This window comes from Electrophorus electricus, chromosome 10 (genome assembly GCF_013358815.1).
Source record: "Electrophorus electricus isolate fEleEle1 chromosome 10, fEleEle1.pri, whole genome shotgun sequence".
Lineage (NCBI taxonomy): Eukaryota > Metazoa > Chordata > Actinopteri > Gymnotiformes > Gymnotidae > Electrophorus > Electrophorus electricus.
This window is the reverse complement of record NC_049544.1, coordinates 17,354,915-17,376,817: the sequence shown is the minus strand read 5'-3', so window position 1 is coordinate 17,376,817 and position 21,903 is coordinate 17,354,915. Positions and strand designations below refer to the sequence as shown.

The window sequence follows — 21,903 nt, the reverse complement described above, 5'->3', positions numbered from 1 at the left end:
GTAAGATGGTATGTAGGCAGGACTTCACCATTCCTCCGGAGCACAATTCTCCCCATATGATGTGTTCACAGTTTCACCAGGACTGTTTAAATCATAGCAAAGCTGAACAGTGTTGGCTCCTCTGAGTCGTACTTCAGCAGATGTCAGCGGGCATTTAGCAACCTTGTGAAATACTGCAGACTGAAGTCATACAAGGTTGAACAAGCAAGTGGACTAGTGTTATTAGAATTTCAGCTGAAATGTTAATAATAGGTTATTCTTTTTTTTACACCTTTTAACCTTCAGAATACATTTTAGTTTTGGAGTGAATTATGCAGGGTGTTATTTACTAGACCTGAGAGAACTTTTTTTTTTTGTGATAGCCTATTAAATAATTTACATTTTGCCATTTTGCTTTGTGAACAATCAAAACATTTTATGATTGTATATGTGCCTAAATGAAGCATCAAGTGGAAAAGTTAGTCTTTTTCACATTTGTCAAATTTGTTTTTAAAAAATCTGGGAATTAACACACTATGAAAGTGCTGTCTTTGTAGACAGTATCACTATGACAATGTACTAATATAATGCATAAAAATTGTAGAGTTAAAAAAAATTCAAGATAGAGAATATAGAAACTAGACTTAAATGAATAAAATTACAGAGAAGAGCAACAGTCTCTCAGTTCCTGAGTGAATTCAGAGAAGCTGAGTTGAAAGCATTTCCTATTGGCTCAGCAGAACGTGCTTAAACACCACCCTGCCTACTATGGGACGTAGCACTGGCTTCGAACTACAGTTAGGAAAATATTACCTAATAAGGGACAGGAATATCAATGTTACGCCAATTGTAATGGGACATCAAAATAGAATAGCTTGTGACTTGATGCCCTCTGCTGGACAGTGTTATTTAAATCTTAGAAGGTACGTAAACCAAATTAATTAAATGCCAAACCAGTTTAGGTAATTAGCCATTAACTGTTTGTGTAAACTGGCTTAAATTAAAAGGTTCAACCAAGATACTAATAAAATAGTAGCATCTTGTTTGGTATAATCAGTTAAGGTACTTGACTAGTAATCAAAAGGTTGCTGGTTCAAGCCACTCAGTGGCTGCCAAGTTGCCACTGTCGGGTCCCTGAGCAAGACCCTTAACCCACAATTGCTCAAATTGTATTCAGTCATATAATTGTAAGTTGCTTTGGATAAAAGCATCAGCTAAATGCTATAAATGTAATATGGATTGCAATACATAAGAAAGTTTATTACATCCTGAGAATAAACACCTTGGGAAGGTCTTTTCCAAAACTAAAATGAAAATGTTACAAATAAAATGTATTAAAATAATGTTTTTTTTAAATGTATTTTTTTATTTAAATCTAAATATGAACTACTAAAATCTATAAATGAACTCGTTAATTTGAAATGCAATTAAAGATTATGGAAATAAAAGATGGATTAAAATGAAATGATTAATAAAATATATTTTTAAAATAATACAAATGAATAAAATGAAACAAAGTGTTGAGTAAGTTAAGAATTAAAAGAAATTAAAAAGCTAAATATAAAGGCTCAACTCTAATATAATCGAATAAAATACCCAACCAAAACACTGCAGCTGGATGGGCTGTAAATAAAGCAGCAATGCATTTACATATATGCAACGATCCACCATATTGTAGAGTACGTTACTCATGTTTAAACATGGCATGTAATGGTGCTATGTGACCAGAAGGTGGCAGTATTTTCAAAACTCTTCTAAAAATCATACACCTCTGTGGGGTTGTAAAGACTGGATGATCAATCGCTCTACAGTCCAAGTAAATCTGTGCTGTGTAGATGGACAAATTGTAACTTGTCAGAATGCCCATGATGAACGCAAGCTTTTATTTTTCCTACTTTTTGTGAAGGTTTCTTTCCATTGGATATTCAATATGTGCAGTCAGACAATCTTTAAGAAGAGTAAGGCAAGCAAGATCTCAAGAGGATCTCTGATTTGCAGAAAAAATGACAGAAATGACCCTGGAACCCAGGGTGTGTCACAGAAAAGACGGGGAACGGCTGGTAATTACCATAACGTGAGACACTTTAGACAGCTCAGAGGAAAATGTGCAGGCCTATGGATGAACAGCTTCCTCTTTTGTGAGGGGGTGATTAGGAATTCTGAGCACTTGCTCTCTCTCCAACAAGATAGCCACAGAGGCACTGAGCACTCGTCTCATCAGAGGAACACGACAGAAAACCTTTCATTCACACGCTCCTCATCTAGACACTGAAAATCGAACACAAAAAGCTTTCTCCATCACTGACAGAGTAAAAAAAAATCTCCCACACTCAAATATCAAGCAACTTGGTGCAATGTTTAAGAAAGCAGGTGCTGTTAAGAATTCTCTGCCCATGTGTTGGTGTTTTGTTTCATAACCCAGTTAAACGAGTAGAGTTTTTATGAAGCACTAAGGAATGCTGAAAACAGCGTCTTGCGGGCATAGCAGGGGAAGCTTTGGCAGGACATGCAGAATACTGCAGTCACTGCTCAGAGGCTGAATGTGTCTGCAGGAAAGGCCTGGCTGCCGTGGAAACGAGAAGAAGCCGACCAAAAGGAGGCAAACCCTCGAGAAGGGGGCGGGCATCTCAGAGAGAAAGAGAGAGCGAGAGAGAGAGAGAGAGAGAGAGAGAGAGAGAGAAAGGTGGGGTGTAATAAGAGGGAGAGATTGAAAGAGAGAGATAAAGAAGGAGAGAGGGAGGGAAAGAGGAAATTGAAAAACAAGGAGAAAAGGAGGGAGTAAGGCAGACCGTGAAAGCAGAGGCTCAAAGCAGAAGGAACACAGAGCAGGAGAAGAAGTGGAACAGAAAATAACAGAGAGAAAGTCCAATTCCACTTTGACAAAGGAGCTGTGTGACTGAGAGGTCTTTGCACTGCACGGCTGCTTTCATTCACAGAATAACAGCCGACAAAGAAGTGGAGAAAGCTGCAACAGAGATGTGCTGAGGTTTGAGCCTCCCTCCACAGGCAGGGAGGAAGTGTCCAGAGCGAGCCGGGCATGGGGGTCCACCCGGTGAGAGGAGGAGCAGGGGAGTACCCACTGAGACGAACCCGCTGCTGGAGCAGTGGAGGAGACAGCCGAGGCAGGTCACAAACCCCCTCACCACGCAGCCGGGACAACCACAGATGTCCACGGGAGGAGCTCTAACAGCTCTAACGCAGCTTCTCCACGTCCCCGGGTTAGACGGGACACCGCCACACCCCCGGAAGGAGGCTGGGGTTCTGGCCGATGCGGCAGGTGGGACGGAGGGCCCCGGGGCTGGGCCAGGCTGGCTGGGCTCTGCGGTGGCTGAGGGCACGGGCGTGCAGGCGGGGTGCCCTGCTCGTCGCCCTGCTCTGGCTCCTCACCTGGCTCTTCCTCAGTGGCCTGCTCTTCGTGCACAGGAGCATGTTCTCTGACTTTTGCACAGACGACAAGAGCAGAAAGATCCTCCAGAGAGTGGTAGGATGTGACTTTGGCTCATTCATTTATAGCTTGCCCGTAACTGCATGACTGTGAAGTTTTATTTTTATAGTTCGAATACGAGCCGGCGGCACACACGGACAGCAAAGTCGCAGGGTTTGGAGTCGCTAATGTAGGGCCCTGACCCATGTTTATGTTTAGGCAGGAGGGGCAGGACACATGTTTGTAGAGAGCAAAGTCCACGTATCAAAGCAGGGTGTCCAAAAACAGAGGCTGTTTGTGGTTCAAAAAGAAAACTAACAGGCCATCAAATCTGTTCAAAGGTGGCAAAGATATTTTTAGTTAACAAAACAAAATAACATATGCTTCCACTCTGTTTCAAACTTTAACAGTTACTGCTAGAGTTCATGTGTCCAATTCTGTACTTGGATTAATGGGAGTAATTCTGCACTGGTTTGCATGCAGTAATCAGTAAATGGCACTGTCTCAACAGCGAACCCAGCCATGCAGATTGGCTGTTTATGCCCTGTGCACACAACATGAATCATATTGATTTTAATTGGGGGTTCACAGGCAGCATGCAGTCTGGAAGTTCTGATAAATGTTCAACTGAATGGTAAATGAGGCACTGCATAGGTTTCATCTGTCAGCCTGTGATTCATGAGTCACAGTCCCAACAAGGCTTCTGTTAAGGGATTATGCTCTGTTCCTGAGAGAAACCCTACATCTTAATCGCACTGCCATATTGGTCAGCAGCAAGTGAATGATGAAGCCGCATTTTTGCAAAGACAGCCTCCAAAGGAAGGGGTCATGCAGAGAGCCCAGAATCTAATTCGGAGTTCCCACTGAGAAATCTTAAAAAGGACAGTTTTAAAATATACTAATACAGTTTCAGAAATGAAGACCACCGTAGCAAGGACTAAGACTGCTTTTAATGCACTTAGAAAATTAGCGTCAGTACTGCAGGGTGATCATTTTCAGATAGAGAACAGATAATTTGCTATCGTCTTATGCCGTTTTATATACTGAAATAACCATTGATGCTTTATGGACACTAGATTATCTGAGATGCAGCACGCCTTACAGAGGCTTTTCAATAAAATTAAGAATAAATGATTTACAATGAGTCTACGATGAGTCTGACAAACAAATATGAATCAGCCTCTCTCTGGATATGTAAATACATGAAAGTTTAGAGCTGAATGAGAAGGAATTTAAACATGGAGGAAAGAGGCTCACTTTTTCTCTCCTGAGAGTATTTTGAAAACCACATCATTTAGCAGCCAGTCTACCCGAGAGCAGAGTCTTAGTGTGGCCCAATAGGTGCACAGCAAAGGAATTTTGCACTGTGCCAAACATCATCTAAATTAATGACTGGGTAGAGAAATTAAGCAAGAGGCATTTATTATGTTCAGGGGTAACAAAAAGGGTAACACTAAGACAATGTACTGATTTATATATTTTGCAATATTGTTTTAAGTAAATTCAAATCAAGAGTGTTCAGTTGAAGTAACTTTTTGTGGTGATTCCTGTATTTTCTAGAGGAAGAAAAATTAAAAGGAACAAATAAACTAAAAGAAATGCTCCTGTGCAGTAGACAATGACTACTGTGAATATAAAACATGAGTATAAAAGGCACACAGGTTAAAACAGCTATAAATTACTGACTCAGTGACAGTTCCTAGAATCATGAAAAACACGAACACCCATAAGGTCTGTATGAGTCATAGTGTTGAACTGATTTAAGCACATAGCGTACCACTCCAACATTTTCTATGTTCTGCTGAACTTGGGATTTTCTGCAGGATCCTTTGCACACCTTTAACAGCTTTTTTAGTCTGTTCCAATGCAGAATTTGGATTAAAGAAAAAAGACAATCAATCAAGAAAAACAATATTCGATGCATCCTTTGAATAAAACACAAGCTTGCAAATTACAAAGACCACACACAGAGTTGAGAGAATGGGGAAATAAGCAATATATTATCAGTGACACAGTAAAGGCTTTGTCAAAATCCTGACAGAGTTCATTGAAATGAACTCAAGCATGACTTCCTCTGGGAAGATCTACCGAGAGTACCTGGTGCAAACCAAGCCTGGCTTGTTTCAGCATGTTAATATTTGGGGGCTTCAGCTTCATAATACAATGTCAAGCTGAAGACAGATAGATTTATCACTGAAAGATTTCAGAGTGCCTTAAAACAATTTAAACTTATTTTATTAATTGGTTTTTCATACAATTTTGACATACATCATTCCAAAACGTCTTGAATGAAGGCATCAAAAATACAAAACATCACAAATTATAGATCTTAATAAAGCATTGCGTATTATGCACCATGAATGATCCATATTTGGTTGTGCTTTTCATTCATTGTTTATCCACACAGGTCCCTTTGAAATTAGCAGCAGCACCTGTCACATGAGCTACAGGTCAATTCTTAGTGAGCGTTAATGAAGTAGCCAGAACAGCCTTGCTGTGCCGTTAATGGCTCTGTACTGCAGGGATCCTGTGCTATGTCCTGGATATACCAGCCACTGCACAGATGATCATGCCCACAGTATAATATATTAGAGTGCATGAATTTGATCGACACACATATGAAGACACATCCTAAAAGCAGCTCTGCGGCTTATGCATAATTCGCTTGGATCTGTACGCCGCATGTTATGTTATTCTGTGCTAAGTGAAGGCTTTTATTGGATGCTGTATATTACTCTTAGGAGCACTGGTGAAAAAGGACATTATTAGATCAGATGTTGGAGGTCAGTGCAAACTCATACAAAAGGTTCCATAATATCCATCATGCATTATTTAGTCACAGAATGTTTGGTGGCAGCGTACGCAAAATGTTTTTGTAACAGAAATATTAAAATTGTTACCATTAAAATGTATAGTTTATTTGTAAGTTCATCAGCAATGATTTGTATTTAGGAATTAAACTTGTCAGGTCGTTTTGCTGCAGTCTTATCATTGTATAGTAGATGATCAAAATGAAAAGCTATTGATTAAACTGTCAATTATTGTATAGTATTAATGGCTTTAGCACTTCTCCTGAAGTCAGCTACCCACAATCACATACCATAGCCATTCTAAAAGTTTACTGGAAAAAGGACTTATTGTTTAATTTGAGAAATGCATGAAGTAAACATTACAAAGTCTCATCTAAATGTCAAATATCCATTTCCTCTATATGTCCAGTATGGGCTTTCATGGACAAGTCCTCTCTTGTGTGCACTTGGCAAATGGAACGTACACTGAGATATGGGAACTGCTTGACCATAGATATGCATATGCATATGGATGTGCTGCAGTGAGCCTGATGAAGCAGCGCTGGCTGGAGCATGCAGATATTTCTGGCATAGTGAGCTGAAGAGGCTCTTCACCAGTACTGTGCCAAAAGGAATCATTTGGTGTAGCAAATATCAGTTTGCAGATGGCATTTTGGTGAATAAATATTTCTAAAATGTTATTAATAATCGTTTACATATTTATGTATATTTGTAAGAATTTTAAAAAACTTAAGGTGTTTTTAGCATGTATATACATATATTTCTTTAGAAATAGGCTCCTTTGGGATCTTGTTTATACAGATGCTGAGCAATATAACAGAGAAGCAATTTTATGAATGGAGAAAGACACTACTCCAAGTCCACTCAAGTAAATTTGAAGCTTTGCTTCATTCAGACACTTGTTCCTGAGACAAATGGCCAAATCTCTTGGTCTTAGACAAAAAGCAGTTCAAACAACAAAGTAATGGCTAATATGTGCTATGCGATTGTATTATTTTTCATACTACTAAAGATGCCAAGTTACTAATTAATTACTTGCCATACCCAAATATAATAATTGGCTTGTGAGCACTGCCAACTAAGTTCAGGAAGAGAAATATAAAAGAATTTCTCTGACCTCAGCTAAACCAAATACTCTTCAAATGTCCGTTCTTGTGTTTGCTCTATAACAGGTGAATGGTCTGTCATTGTTTTCTGAGTAGAAAATAAACATCGCTAACTGACAGCACAGCAGACATGAATGGTACACGAATCGTTCATTATTGTTATGAATTGTATTGGGAAGCTAGGAGTTCGTACTCTATTAATTAATTTTTAATCAGCAAACATACGGTGTTTGTCATTACAGAATTTAACTGACCCGCATCCAACCCTGTGGTGGGAAAGTTTACATGCCGAAACAGAAGCTAAAAACAGTGGCTGTCAAATATGATGCAAGGCCTAGAAATCCAGGATATTTTAACGGCTGTGTGGTACTTGGCATATGTCCAGAACATGTCGAAAAATAAATAAATAAATATAAAAATAAACAGTAACGGTCCTGGCCAGATGCCTCTAATCCAGGGACCACCACGGACAAGACACATCTTATACAACAGGACGAACACTTCTCTGCTTACAAAGCCTCAAGCATAACCAGCATATTAGTATACAAGATTTTTAGTTTGGCCTTTTACAGTTATGTTTATGTGTGGGATCTTAGCACATATGACAGAGATTTTGTTGATGTGTTGTTGTTGGATAGAGCCTTGTTTTTCTTTTTTTAATACTGAATATTAGAGCTAGGCAAGCTTGCCCTGTAAAAATATGCAAGGTTATGGAACTTGGCAATGCAGAGATTACAAAGCATTCCTGAATCGAATACAGGAGATACTGGGTAATGCACATCTTAAAATCAAATCAAAATGTATTTATATAACGCTTTTAACAACAGCCGTTGTCACAAAGGAGCTTTACAAATGTCCAAGTCCATATCTTGCATTATCCCTGACCTTTTGTAAAGATATTTGAGCTATCTGGACCTTGAGCACAGAAATAATGAATGTATGTCCAGAAAGACACCCAATAAACCATTTTGATGGATGATGATAAGGAAAACACACCACTATCTATACTGTTCTAACATTAGAAGTCAGGACCATTAGCTGGCTGGCCCAACCCCTGGCTGAACTGACATGACAGCTGTTTACTTTGGAATGTGGCAGTAGAGGATTTGCAGCTAATCTCTGTGAACACCTCGTCATGCTTTTACTCTGCAAATGGAGATGGCAGAGTGTGTAGAGTCAGCTGCAGATTAGATCATGCTTCAGCTCAAGTGGAGGAGGACGGAGATGAGTACGGAGAAGTGGGGCCACGCAAAAGGGGGAGTGCGCTAAATCGTTTTTTACACTTGGCGTAATGTATTGCTTTGTAACAGTAAGATTAAAGAGCAGGATTTTGGGTGTACTTTAAAATGTGCATTGGTCCTAAAGATCACACATGGCACATGTTCAATAAGTGTGAGATGAGATGAAAAATGTACTGCACTGATAAAAGAGGTACTGTGTCAGAAGGGCTTAGATAGTGCAGGTTGATCACAAGCCCATCTATACAATGCAAGAAAATAAATGTTTTTGTTCAGGTTATTGTGTACTACACACAAAGACTGAAGGTAATCTGCAGTCTGAAGTACCAAATAACACTATAATCTATAAGTGTAAGTGCAATAGTAAAATGCCTCACAAGCCAAAGCAGTTATTGTGAGAAGCTCTAAGGTTCTATTATCCCTGGTCTTTCTGCTGTACCATTGAATCTGCCTGTTAAAATAGTTTCCAATAGTCTTGGAAAGGAGAGTTTATTAAGTCTCTCTCTAAACCTATGACGCACAAACGTTTAAGTCTGAGGGCAATGCCAGACAAATGCCTGAACCTAAAGTGGCTTTTAGTAATCAGCTTTAAGGCTCGTCATGCTATACAGAAATGGACTCAAATCATTTGTCCAAATTTGGATAGGTGGGAGCTGTGGACGCAAAATAGTGTACTTTAATTTTCACATAACTGGTCACATAACACATAGTGTGAGAAGCCATTTAGTAATATTTAAATCAATAAAGACTTGTTATTGAAGAAACTTCAAGGGTACAGTGATCACAGTAGAACTACTTCTTAGTGCTTGTGTTTAGAACCCGACACAAAAGAAGAATGATCCTGCAGAAAGAACCTCAACCACAACCACAAAACACTTACATCAGGAACTTCTGAGTGAACTGCAGAATGTGTGTCTAAGGCTCGAGGGGTTTCTGAGTGGAAAGTCTACTATCACACAGAATAGCTAATAAGATCGCTTCCTCAGGTTTAGTGTTTGTAAGAACGTACTGTCTGTTTCCATGACAACATTTTTATCTCGACTCATGGCTAAATAAGTGTATCCTGAAAAAAAATGATAACCTCATGAGGATCCAGGCACTCATACAAGGACATCGCTTTTTCTCCCCAAACTATTTTATGCTTAAAATCCATTGTTAGTTTCCATCGTTACCTGGTGCTACAAGATCCAAATAGCAAGAATAAATTAAAAATGCACAAAACAATGTGGTACGGGACTCTTAAGCCTAATGTAATTAGGTATGAAGGGAGGCAATTGTCCATATGATTAGATATGAAAACAGGGTATAATACTGACTATATATGCATGCAATCCAACAAAGACAAACAAAAACAAAAATTGTTTTAATGCATGCACAGAATTAATTCTATTTATATGACTCTGTCATTCCTTTGTGTATTTACTGGGAAACTAATGTAGTGATTCTGAGAATTTGGAATTCGGTTGTCTTCCTAAAGAGTTCCACTTTCATTAAAATATGGCTGAAGTTTGGCCTGTTGTAAGTGAACGGATAACGGATAATCATAAGTGAACGGATAACGGATAATCATAAGTGAACGGATAACGGATAATCATAAGTGAAGGGATATATTGTTGTCTGTGTTGCAGTGTGATGAATACCAGCAGGGTGTTCTAACAGGTGACCTGTGTGAAGACCTCTGCGTGGGTGGCCATGTGGAGTACAAGCGCTGCCTCTACTACGAAAACGGCAAAAAGGTCATGGCGGCCAGCTGGCGAGGCGTGCCCATCGTCCTCAAGTCCAAGCTAGAGAACTTCTCCTCCTACGAGGCCTTGGCTCTGCTGGAATATCAAGACACTGTGGGTGGCGCCGGGATCGAGGAGGAGCTCTCACCCCTAGATGTGGTCTTCTATGCCACCCTAGAGATTAAGAACTCTCTGGGTCTGGAGGCAGGGACTAACTTGACCCTCCCTCAGTTCTGGAGTGAGAGTCTAAGGGAAAGAGAGCAGGCATACTCACGGGCTGAACTGGCCTCGCTGTGGGCCCTGCTGCAGCAGGAGGAATACACCTTCCTCCGTGTAATGCAGGACCTGACGGACCATGTGGCCAAAGTGCTGGGTTCCTGTGGCCACTTTTATGCTGTCGAATACCTGGCGGCCGGCCATGCCTGGGACCAGAACATCTTCCCACTGGAGGAGCTCTCAGTGAGCCTGTCTCAAAGCCCTCGGGGCAAGCCGGAACGGACGCTGACAGAGATGGACATGGTGCACCGAGTTGCTCTTAGCTTCTTAGACATGGTGGGGCACTTTGAGAATGACTTTTCTCACCACTTACACCTCTGCGATATCAAGCCTGAGAATTTTGCCGTCAGGAAGGACTTAACGGTGGGTACTATCCTGCGCATACACCTGCTGTGGTATCTCTAGATCTGTGTTTGTTTACGCGGCGGAAAGAATAAGTGGTTTGTCTGGAAAAGTCAGGTAAAAGTTGTCATTAAGATGTGCTCAGAGCCAGCATGCATTCTGGTAAGTTGCTTTTTCTCTGCATAACAATAAAAGCCTTATATAAACAAAACAAGGTCGCAGAATTCAAAATCACCCACAGCCCTGGCCCTCACCAAATGTTTCTAACAACGCCAAACACAAACAAAAATTGTTTTGATGCACCCATAGAATTAATTCTATTTATATGACTGATTCCTTTGTGTACTTACTAAGAAGCTAATGCACTTATTTATTATGAAAAAAGCAGGAACATGTTAATTTAAAGGAAATTAAAAATAAATTTAAATTCATGTGTTTGTAATGTGTAAATTTGTTTTGTTTTTTTACTTTAGCACTTACAAATGTGTCTTTGAAAAGAAACAGGATTTTAGTGCGACAGGAAAGTTTATTTAAAGGCTAAACCCTGTTATTCCCTAAAAAATGTTAATATTTTAGCTCAGAATTCTCATTAACTAAATAGCACAGTTAAATCAATAAATAGCTGAAGGACAGTCAGAAGGGGTGAAAAAAGAAAGCATTAATGTATTCACAATTAATCAATTAATTGTACTTTTCCAAAATTACAGGATGTAATAATAAAAATAAACAATAAGTTTCAATTCAAATGTATATATTTTATATAAATAATAGATCTATAAATCCCATTTTTATCTATACTGGAAAGAATTTAATATACTAAATTTCCTGTTAGTATATGAGATATTTGTATAACCATTATGTATATTATTAGATATGAATATTTTCTATTGTCATAACAACAGCAGATGGAAATCTAATAAACTGGGCAACTACAGTAGGTTCACGTGACTGAAGATATACATGGATAAAAATATCCAACTTTGTTTTAAGTACAGCACTCACCTTTTGGAACACTCCAGATTGCCTGCGGCAATGGCAATGTTCAGTCATAACATCACTCATCACTTGAACTTAATGTAAGGTTTGTCAGAGACATGTGTTATTTATATGGTAATGTGGTGCCATGACTAGACATTTTTAGGTCATGTTTAAACAGACTGAATCTATGTAATACATTTTTACATATCGAAATCAGCACTGTTCAGTTGCTTCAACAATGGTCCAACTTATTTCACAAAGCAGCACCTTGATTGTTATCCACATGTCAGTACTTCATGTTTTTATGTTCTCATATATGCTTGAGTATTTTTTATTATTTTTGGTTAATATATGATTTCTCTTTAAATGCAACAAAGTACAAATGTACTGTAGCCTTCCTCTAAAATACCTATTGGTGTTTTTCCTTGGGCAGGTGGCAGCTATAGATGTGGACATGGCTTTTTTTGAGCCCAAAATGCAGGACATTCTTGAACAGAACTGCACCAATGATAATGACTGCAACTTCTTTGACTGCATCTCCAAATGTGACACAAGGAGAAACAAGTGTGGATCAAAACGTATAAATAGCAACCTTCAGGTACGTTTCAAGAAAAAACTATTACTTTACTCCTACTTTAATTACTTAGTGGGGTAAGTAAATTCAATTTACTTAACCAAAAGATTTTAAAAAGTAAATTTGGGTGGGTGCATGCCTACCCTCTAGAATTCCATAGTTTAATGCTAAGTCCGATGTTATCACTGGACTTTGTTTTTATTAAGCTGCAAAATGTGACAGTTCAATGGAAGAATTGTAACGGTCATGAGGAAACAATTCCTCAACCATAAGCAATACCGGGAACAACATGTGGAATGTTAATAGTTCATGATAACACTGGAAAGCATCAGATAGGAGTCTACCATCATGACCGATTCCAAACATGAGGGAAGTTAGAAATGCAGGGTGAAAAAGAAACTCGTTGTGGCTTCCTTTAAGAAGAGAAGAAGCTCACAAGAATTCAAATCTTATTTCCAAGAACTTTTGTACACTGATTGTTTAAAAGCAGTTTTTGTTAGTTAAAATAATTAGTAAACATTTAGATAATACAAAAATATAATTTTATTTGTGATTTGGTTTGATTTAACCAAGACCCATGTCGGACTGATTTTAGCATTATCGCATCATTGCTTTGATCTTTTTACTATGTGGCCCAAAATCAGCGCCTGTTGTCAATGCCAGTGCCATTTAATGTGTCAGGCCAAGAGATGAGGGAGTGGGATGAAACCAAGTCCATCTCTGGGCCGCGGCTGGCTGAGACAGAGTCCATCTCTCCATCCCTGATCACTTATCACGACACCAGATGACCTCTACCTTCCTATTGTCCTGCCTGCCACTCAGGACAATAGGGCCTTTGTGCCGTTGAGAATGCTACGGCAAGGAGACGAGCATATCTCATAGCTCCTGTCCCCTTCAAACGAGATGTAATAAGAATATGACCGATGACGGCAGTCCCGATCATAAGACCGAGAGGTCACGATCACAATGGCTGTTTCCCTTCTTTCTCTTGCAGCGTTCCATTTGGCATCTCAGACTGTCACACATTCATTCTTCTTTCTCTCCCTCCCTATACAGGTGATCTGTGAAAAGATCTTCCGCTCCTGGTTCTCTCCCACACTGCTGGGGGATAAGGCAGGATGCCCCCTCCAGGTAGAGCTCCAGCAGGCAGTGCAGGATTGCGCAGAGACCGAGAACGGGGAGGACACAGAGCACAGCCAGGCAACGTGGTTACGGCTTCAAGGCCTTCTCACTCAGCTCATCCAGGAAGAGTCTGCCAATCAGCAGAGTCAAAAACAAGCACGCGGGCCCCATCATGTGCATACAGCACTCAACTTTTGAGTTAACAATGGTTGACATTTTGTGTAGCTGGTTTACTTTTCAACTGTGCTAGAACCGTTTAGTTTTACATTTAATAACAGTTACATAATTATGGTTAATACGGCAACATTTAATTTTATTCATTAGAATTAAAAGTTTATTCAATTAAATACTGGATTATCTAACTTCTAATGTACATAATAATTTTGTATAGAAAAGGTATATCAGTGAATTCACAAAAATGCCAATAAACCAATTCCTCATCATCATGTTCCTAAGTGTATAAGCAATACACACCAGCAGCTTTCTCTATTCTGTATGTGTTTGGAGCTTAATGGCTTCACATCAACACCTTACAGCGAGACAGATGTGAAGTTTAGAGATCAAACCAACATTTGTTCCCCATCGGTCAAGAGAAAGTATACAGTAGTCTGCACCATCTCGCCATCTTTTAGGAATAGTTCCCTCCTTGCAGGAGACAGGGCTGCAGTTGGCCTCCAGCTGTCCTCTCAATAAGAGCATAGTGGGAGAGACTAAACACAACCCCAGGTCACAAAATGAAGGAGAAAACGCCTTGCAGAATGGAGCGGACAGTGTCTCAGTAAGGCCTGCTAATATCTTGTGTGCAAGTGAACTTTGCAACTTAATGTTGCTCCAAATCTGATACTACCCCAGCATGACTTATGAATGTCATCATGTACTATGCTTCCAAGGCAACAGCAGGGTTCTGGTTTTGATCTGCACCTAAGTTAACCTAAGGTTATAGATTGGTAGTTTACAATCTATATGACATTCCTTTCAGAGAGCAAGGGTCAACAATAATTTGGCTGGCTTGCGTTGGAGCAACAAAAATATTAAGTTATAATTAAAATGGTGAGCTGAGTGAGGCAGATCAGATTTCAGATTTAGCTAAATCAGAGCTCAAGATTCATGTTACTTATATAGTTATGTTACTTATATTTATATATATGCTTCAGCAATGAAGATACAGTACAAAAAAGGAGGGAGGCAAACCATTGTACATACACAAGGTTGTGCTGACTGATGCACTGGTTAGTTATGCAAAGGCAGGCTTAGTCGATGTTCAGGTACATGTTTGAAACACGTCTATTCCACCTTCTTAGTACACAAACTAATTCTGGTATTCTGAGGTTTTTTTGCTGTTATTCTTCATGGAGAGAATCTATAAAGCAACAGTTCAGTATGTGTGCTTATGTTGGTAATGCCTCTAAGAATCTGGAGCTTTCTTATGTTAACTAAGATTACAATAGATGGTCTCCTAAAAATCCATGAATGGGGACTCTGAACTTATTTTTGTGATTTTTAAAGAGTTCCAACGCTGAAATTTTGGAAGTTTCTTACTCATGCCGTCATCGAAAGATTTGTCCTCAACTACAAATCTAAGCCATTCAAATTGGAAGCAGATGTTTGTAAACCTTTCACATACTTGCAGTATTCTACCAAAACCCAGAGAACAATTCTCAGCACCAGCTGCAAAACAGGAAATGCAAACTGGTGTACACTAGGCCGGGTGGTGTCATGACAGGACTCCTGGGATTAAAGTGGAGTGGAATATCCATATCAAGTGAGTTTTAGTGCAGAGACTGCTCCTGTAAAGCACATAATGTACAGAAACTATTGACAAACTTTATTCAGAGAGGACAGGATGCCTGAATGTGCAGTCAACTGACTGGAAAAATCAAGCTTGTATGAATGCATCTTAAATCTTATCCAAAGCTTTTCTGCAGGCCCTAAAACTCTAGACTTAGCGGAAGCAAAAAAAAAAAACAAAACGAAAAAAAAACCAACTGTGTCAGATGTCTTTCACTGAGCCTCAGTCATCTGGGTAATTTTAGACACAGAGCTCTGGAACAACTTAACTGCTTTTGTGGCCAAGCGTCTCAGAGCTGTGCATAGTGTTTGGGTGATGTGTTGACATGTCTGAGAATGCTGCAGGACATTCAGAGCACTGCTGCCCTGATGAGCCATGATTGCTCTGGACTTGTGAGTGAAGGGTCATAAGGTTAAAAAAACAGCAAAGATAGTGTTACCTTAACTGGGAGCACACAGACCAGTCATATTCCTTTTCATGCCACGTACTGCTCCTATTTTTTTTTATTTCATTCATGTTTATTTATTTATTTTTTAATGTTGTTACTGACTTCTAATACTCATCTTGCATTGTTCTAAATCTGACTAAATTAAATGATATACACAGTAAAACATTTTACAGTTTTCTTTTCAAAAAGCAAAACAACAACAAAAACTGAAAAATGAATAGAAATTACAGCATGGCTCCAATTGAGAGTCTTCAGGCATGAAAAAGTATCCTCTAATGAATAAAGGATTTAAATTCCCCACTAATGCACAAAATGAGCCAAAAGATAAATTTGTCTGGTCTTGTACAGAGTTGTGCCCAGGGCATAAGAAGAAATGTATAAAAAGGAGGAAATCACGTCATTAATATATATCTCTAAGATACATTTTCAGATTGAATAAAATTCAATAAAATATAACTCCAAGTAACATGTCTTATCATATGCCAACACATGGACCAGTAGTCATTTGTGGTACAAATCCAACACAAGCACACGGTGGTTACATATAATGTTTTGACTTTCGTGTGTACAGAGAGCCAAATAGCTGTTTCACTGAGACTCTGACAGATCAGAAGATAAGTAAACAGTCTCCCTCCCTGGCAGTTATGTCCCAACAAGTAGGCTGCAAACAATGCATCCAGCATAAGTTTCCACTGCCAGCATTGACTCACGCCTGGTGTGAAGAAGAGTCAGTTCTTGTTCAGAAGGGACTCTCTGTCTATTGATCCAAATGTAACAGTACAGACAGATTTTGCAAATTCTGCATCAAATGAGAATAGTACAGATTAGTAAAATCAGGTGCAAGGGCTATCCGTTCCAGCTTTACCAGTCCATTTTTAAACTTTAACCTAACTTTAAAAAACAAACAGGCAAAAAAAAACCTAATTTAATTAATAAGTGCATTAATCTCTGTCCAACTACAGAGAACAAATGAATGTTCTCGATTCTTTTGAAACTCACATTAGGTGAGTAGTACCAGAATGCAGTACAGGACAGACACAGGCAGTTTATCATCAGAGTGAAACTCTGTCATTCCCTATAACAGGCCTGAGCTGGGTAATGGGACAAGACAGAGTGCATTCTTGAGTGGGTAGAGCATGCAACTTAAAGCCCTCTTTGCTGCATTGCAAGAGCAGATGATAAATCATCTCATGTTCCCAGCCACAAGCACACATCCATCGCTACCCCTTACCTTTCACAGGAAAATCTGCTGTAGCAGCTGTCTGTGGAGAGCTCCGCAAAATTGCCGAAAACACCACAGCATTTTTATAGCACAGGCTATACAGACTACTGGGATCATGATAAGTAATTGGTCACAGCAAACTATAAGGTTATTTCTCAATTTTTCAAGGACTGTGTTGTGTGATATTCCAAATAAAGCCTGAGTGACCATTTATTGATCACCTGGATCTTATCCAAAACCATTTAAACAGCCTCTTATTCATGCAAAAAATGTGCAACAGATGAAAAAAAGTGCAACGGATGGTTTATCTGTGCTGTTAACGCTTAAACAGATCTGGAAAGTTCAGTTAGCTGTTGTCAGGGGAATCACCTGGCTCACAGCTACATGCTGGCAAATGCTGAGAAATTCATAAACAACTTCATGAGAAGCGGTTGAATTCATAACTTCTCTGGCTGCCTGCCACCGCTCTAACAGAGTAATGAACCTTTAGGCAACACTAGGTTTGGATTAAAAAAAATAGAAGAGTTTAAAAGAACCTTTATTTCCTTATGCCTCAGACTTTTTCATGTCAAGTGAAGGCTTGTGATACTCTTTGTAAACCTGCTAAGATGAGGCAGGAAGAGAACAGACCTTCATGTAACCAGTTATTTTAGAAACAAGCAAGGTCAACAAGTGATGATGCAAATATCTATAGGATTATGCAGATTATTGTTATAAAGTTGCAATATTTTTAAGTACACCTATGCAGTTGCTTGTGTCAACAGCATGAAATCATCTGTGAATAGATTCGACGTACTGTGCAGGTATGTAAAAAATCATTTGCAAAATAGGTGAAAGCCAAAGGTTGCTGTGAACAGCCCTTTCCACCTCATTCCAGAGATGCATAAACTGACCCTTTTTGGCAGTCAGTTATTAAACACAGCTATACTATGACATCCACCATGCACCACATATTCAGCCTTCCATTTTCCAGGCTTTTATATACACCACATATAAAATTGATGCACTGGCAATTTCCAGTCTGTTGCTGATGTAAGTGCTTCAATCTGAGGCTAAGATGTTGTTTTGTTCGGGTCTGTCAGGAGCTCCAAGCCATACCAAAAGGGATTAGCCTCTCTGTAATTCCTGTTCCCCCCTTTCCTGTCACCTGGGCAATAATGACACGAGCAGCTCCCATTTACAGATTTTCACCTAATCCGTTGCACTGAAAGTGGAGACAAGACTTCCTCTGTAGAGGCATTCAGAGGCTTACAAGGATATTTTTATTAATATTTCTCAGGATCATGCAAGAACAAAGCTAGCTTTGTGGATCCCATTTCTCAGTGTCAAGTGCTTCCGAATTCACTAGAAATTGCCAGCATTTTTTAGACAATCGAAGTGGGAATTTTTCTAATGCTTTTGGTATTAGGCAGTTGCTCTGTGAAGGAGTGCTTTAATTCTACACAAGAAGTATGTAGCTATCTAGAAGTATGTAGCTATCTAGGTGCCAAAATTAGTCTCCCCCTCCCCTGTCTGAATAAAGGCCTGAGGGGAGAGCATGTAGGCCAGAAAGCCTCTTAGGGTGGTGTTTGATAATCAATACACAATGAGATTTGGACTTGACCAAATTTTCATGTATTTTCGGGGAAAGGCTCCAGGCCAAAATGGAGCAAGCCTTGTAAACCATATTTCCTTGCAGAGACATCATTTATTTTAATATCCATTCAAATAATCATTACCCAATTACAAGTATCGTTAAATTCACTGACTTCCCAGCAATACCATTCACTAATGTGTGTGTTTACTTGACAAGAATAGCCAGTAAAGATGTAAACAAACAGACATCACACTGAGTCCAGATGTTATCAGCAATGCTATCTCTCCACAGAAAAATGAAAACTGCAAGAACCTGAAAAGTAATTTGTGGTCAATTCCGTTTGTTCATTCTGAAGGGCTCACAAAATACATTACCACTGAATCAGCATGAAAAGCGACAGCAAATAAATTACTATGCATAAACAAATACTGATGAGTAAACCATGTAACTTTTAGATGCCTTCTAGTTGTGACCTTCCACATATCAATAAAGAACGATAGCACATATTTATGAAAGCCATATATTTTGTTTTATCTTAGATCAGGCTAAAATATGGCACAGTGTAAACAATTTTTCCAGTGGTGTATAGTGAAGGTCAAGCTGCTTTAAGGACACAAACCTCACAGTGGGAGAAGACATTCATGAAGCATCCTAGCAGTAGTGTTTTATCGGGAACAGACATGCTCCGCAACCCTGTCTGAGTGACTATTGCTCAACTTCACACACATTCACATCCCTATCCTGTCATGTATCAGAAGTGCTATACATTCCTAGTGTGGAATGACATGATGAGAAAGCTGGTAATGTTTCACAGGGGTCTGGATTACAAAAACACTGGCTTGGCTTCGGTGCTTCTCCCTCTGGCCACATCATCTCTGTCTGACACCAAAAACAACAGTCCAAGACATGTACAGGATCATTTAACTTACAAATGGAAATGGAAATAAAGGGAAAATATTTTCTAAATAACATCAGTACCTCAGCAGGTTCCATGCTGATCATGTAACATGTAAAACAATCCATGCATATTCATAATAACAAGCAGATGTATTGACACTGATCCAGTGGAATGTCAAAAAAAATAACCACGTATTTATCCATGTTGCCCCATTAAAGTAATGGCCATGAAATGCTCCAGATAACATTTCTTTTTCTTGAAGCACTCTGGCTCAACAGCGGCCATTCGTACATCTGTGCCAGAGTTCACGGAGTTGAAAAGCACAATGGACCATTTTTATGCTTACCACTGACCACCATAAATACACAACCTACCCAAGAAAGCTGGCATTATAAGAGGGGACATTTGTAATATTTCACAAGCCAGGGTAATGTGTGCTTAGTGGACATGGCCAGCACTACCACAGATACCCCCACTTCACTTCACATTTAGTCTGTGAGATTAACCAACAGCTATCAGAACTCCTTGCTGAAAATGGAAAGCAAAATCTATGATAATGAGCAGATGTCTCTGGCGGAAATCTTACAGAGCCCCCGAAACCACAAGGTCATGAATGCATTTCACATAATTTATTCTCTGCTTTAAAGAAAGAAAGAAAATTTATATTGTTTTTCTTCTGCAGCAGTTTTGCTTTGTGCAAATCTTTTGGTAAATGAACTAAATAATGTTGTATTAGGAACTGCATGGCTATGAATATAGGACATTATAGATTACATTACAGCATTATTCTCTCATAAATTGATTTTGTCAAGAAGAGGTTATTATTTTGCAAATGAGGCAGACAACTTTGAAGTTCCAAACGGATAAAAGATACAATGTAGCATCCAACCAACACAAAATGACCCAGCTAAAACAACATTCACTGTCTCCATCTCAAGCTTTGTCTCCATGTGCTAACTGCTTCCTGGAGATCTGTTTAAAGAAATGCTGGATGATGCCAAAGTCCAAGCCTTGACACTGCCTGAATGAATGCCAGAGAGACCCATTTCAATACACTTGACTCCTTTATGCAGTCACCCCATATCCACCTACTCTTTCCGCTCCAGTGCTATCTGAATACAACCTTACCATTGTCCCATTGCCAGCATGACTTTCTCCACCCCAACCAATTCAGACAGTTATATTATGCACGTACAATTCTGCTTTCTTTCCTTAGCATATTTACAGCTTGAGGAGCTGTGCAAGTTAATAAAGGCTGAATAAAGGCCCACTGACATATGGTATGTGGAATTATAACATGACAAGCCAACATAACTAACTTCATTTGTCCTTAGTATAGGAGTATCTTTAAAAGTAACTGCATGGTTACAACTGCACAGATTTAGAAGCAGTTCATAATGAAGTCAATACTCAAAAATTCTTAAAACAATTACATCTTAAATTAAATAAAATTTAAAAAACACCACACTGATTTACAGGTTATGTCATCACTTGGGCATATAAAGGAACAGCAACAGGATCAGCATTCCCATTTGAGAAAATTGAGTATTTTTCAGTGACCATGATGAGACAGAATTTGCAACCTGCAAGTTGTGTCAAACCCATACCCATGTGACAGAGGATCTTACAAAGACAGCTGGCACTGTCAGGACTAATTTGCACTAAACACTTTGATCATAGTGGAGAACTGACACACTGGCACAGTGAGCTGAGGATATAAATGGTTAACTGGACCTCTCGGAGAAGGATGAGGTCAGCCAGCTTCCAGCTGCACTATGTTAAGGCTGCTCTCTTTGGTATTACACACGTTAATGCGCAGCCTGCTGAGGTCATTTATGTTGCCACTGGCACAACACCCTGCTATACTTACATGTCGTTTAAGTCAAATTGTGTTTTTCAAAAGGAAATGTATCAGCATGTGAACAGGAAGAGTTGAGACCATGTTGATGCACATTTAAAGAAAATTAAGTCTTCAACAGTCTGTTGAACAATCTTCAAAAATCTGTTTGAGATAGAAAACACTTGTTCAGTCAGTAGCAATGAGAGTGGACTGAAGAGGGGAGTATATTCTTATGCGTCTTTTTGATTATTCAAAATGGCAACTTGGGATTGCTCTGTTCATTTATGTTCCTTTCATGTGACAAAGGCACAATGATCGCAATAAGATAATGTGTTACTTTAAGAGAAAGGTAGGCAGAAATGCTCACTTTTTCCCCTGATGTGAAAAAGTACACAGAAATACTCACTTTTTCCCCTGATGTGAAAAAGTAGACAGAAATACTCACTTTTTGCCCTAATGTGAAGGGTTTACCACAAATACCCATCTCTCTTTTCAGCATCTCAGCGGGATACAAATTACAGAAGAATCTACACCATGACCAAACACCACTGCACTAT

The 21,903-nt window shown here is 39.2% G+C and overlaps 1 protein-coding gene across 1 annotated transcript; it reads left to right on the top strand.

Moving 5' to 3' along the window:
• Positions 1 to 2,722: 2,722 nt before the first annotated feature.
• Positions 2,723 to 14,016, top strand: dipk1c (divergent protein kinase domain 1C). The gene is made up of 4 exons (XM_027013289.2): positions 2,723 to 3,460; positions 10,186 to 10,920; positions 12,311 to 12,475; positions 13,508 to 14,016. Exons 1-4 carry the CDS (start codon positions 3,248 to 3,250, stop codon positions 13,769 to 13,771), a joined length of 1,377 nt encoding a protein of 458 aa, XP_026869090.2. The 5' UTR covers positions 2,723 to 3,247; the 3' UTR covers positions 13,772 to 14,016.
• The last annotated feature ends 7,887 nt before the right edge of the window (positions 14,017 to 21,903 follow it).

Bases quoted from the DNA above. Each gene is read 5' to 3' on its own strand.
- dipk1c (XM_027013289.2), top strand. From the start codon at position 3,248: ATGCGGCAGGTGGGACGGAGGGCCCCGGGGCTGGGCCAGGCTGGCTGG. The intron at 3,461-10,185 runs GTAGGATGTGAC...TCTGTGTTGCAG, and splicing joins GAAAGATCCTCCAGAGAGTG to TGTGATGAATACCAGCAGGG. The intron at 10,921-12,310 runs GTGGGTACTATC...TTCCTTGGGCAG, and splicing joins CCGTCAGGAAGGACTTAACG to GTGGCAGCTATAGATGTGGA.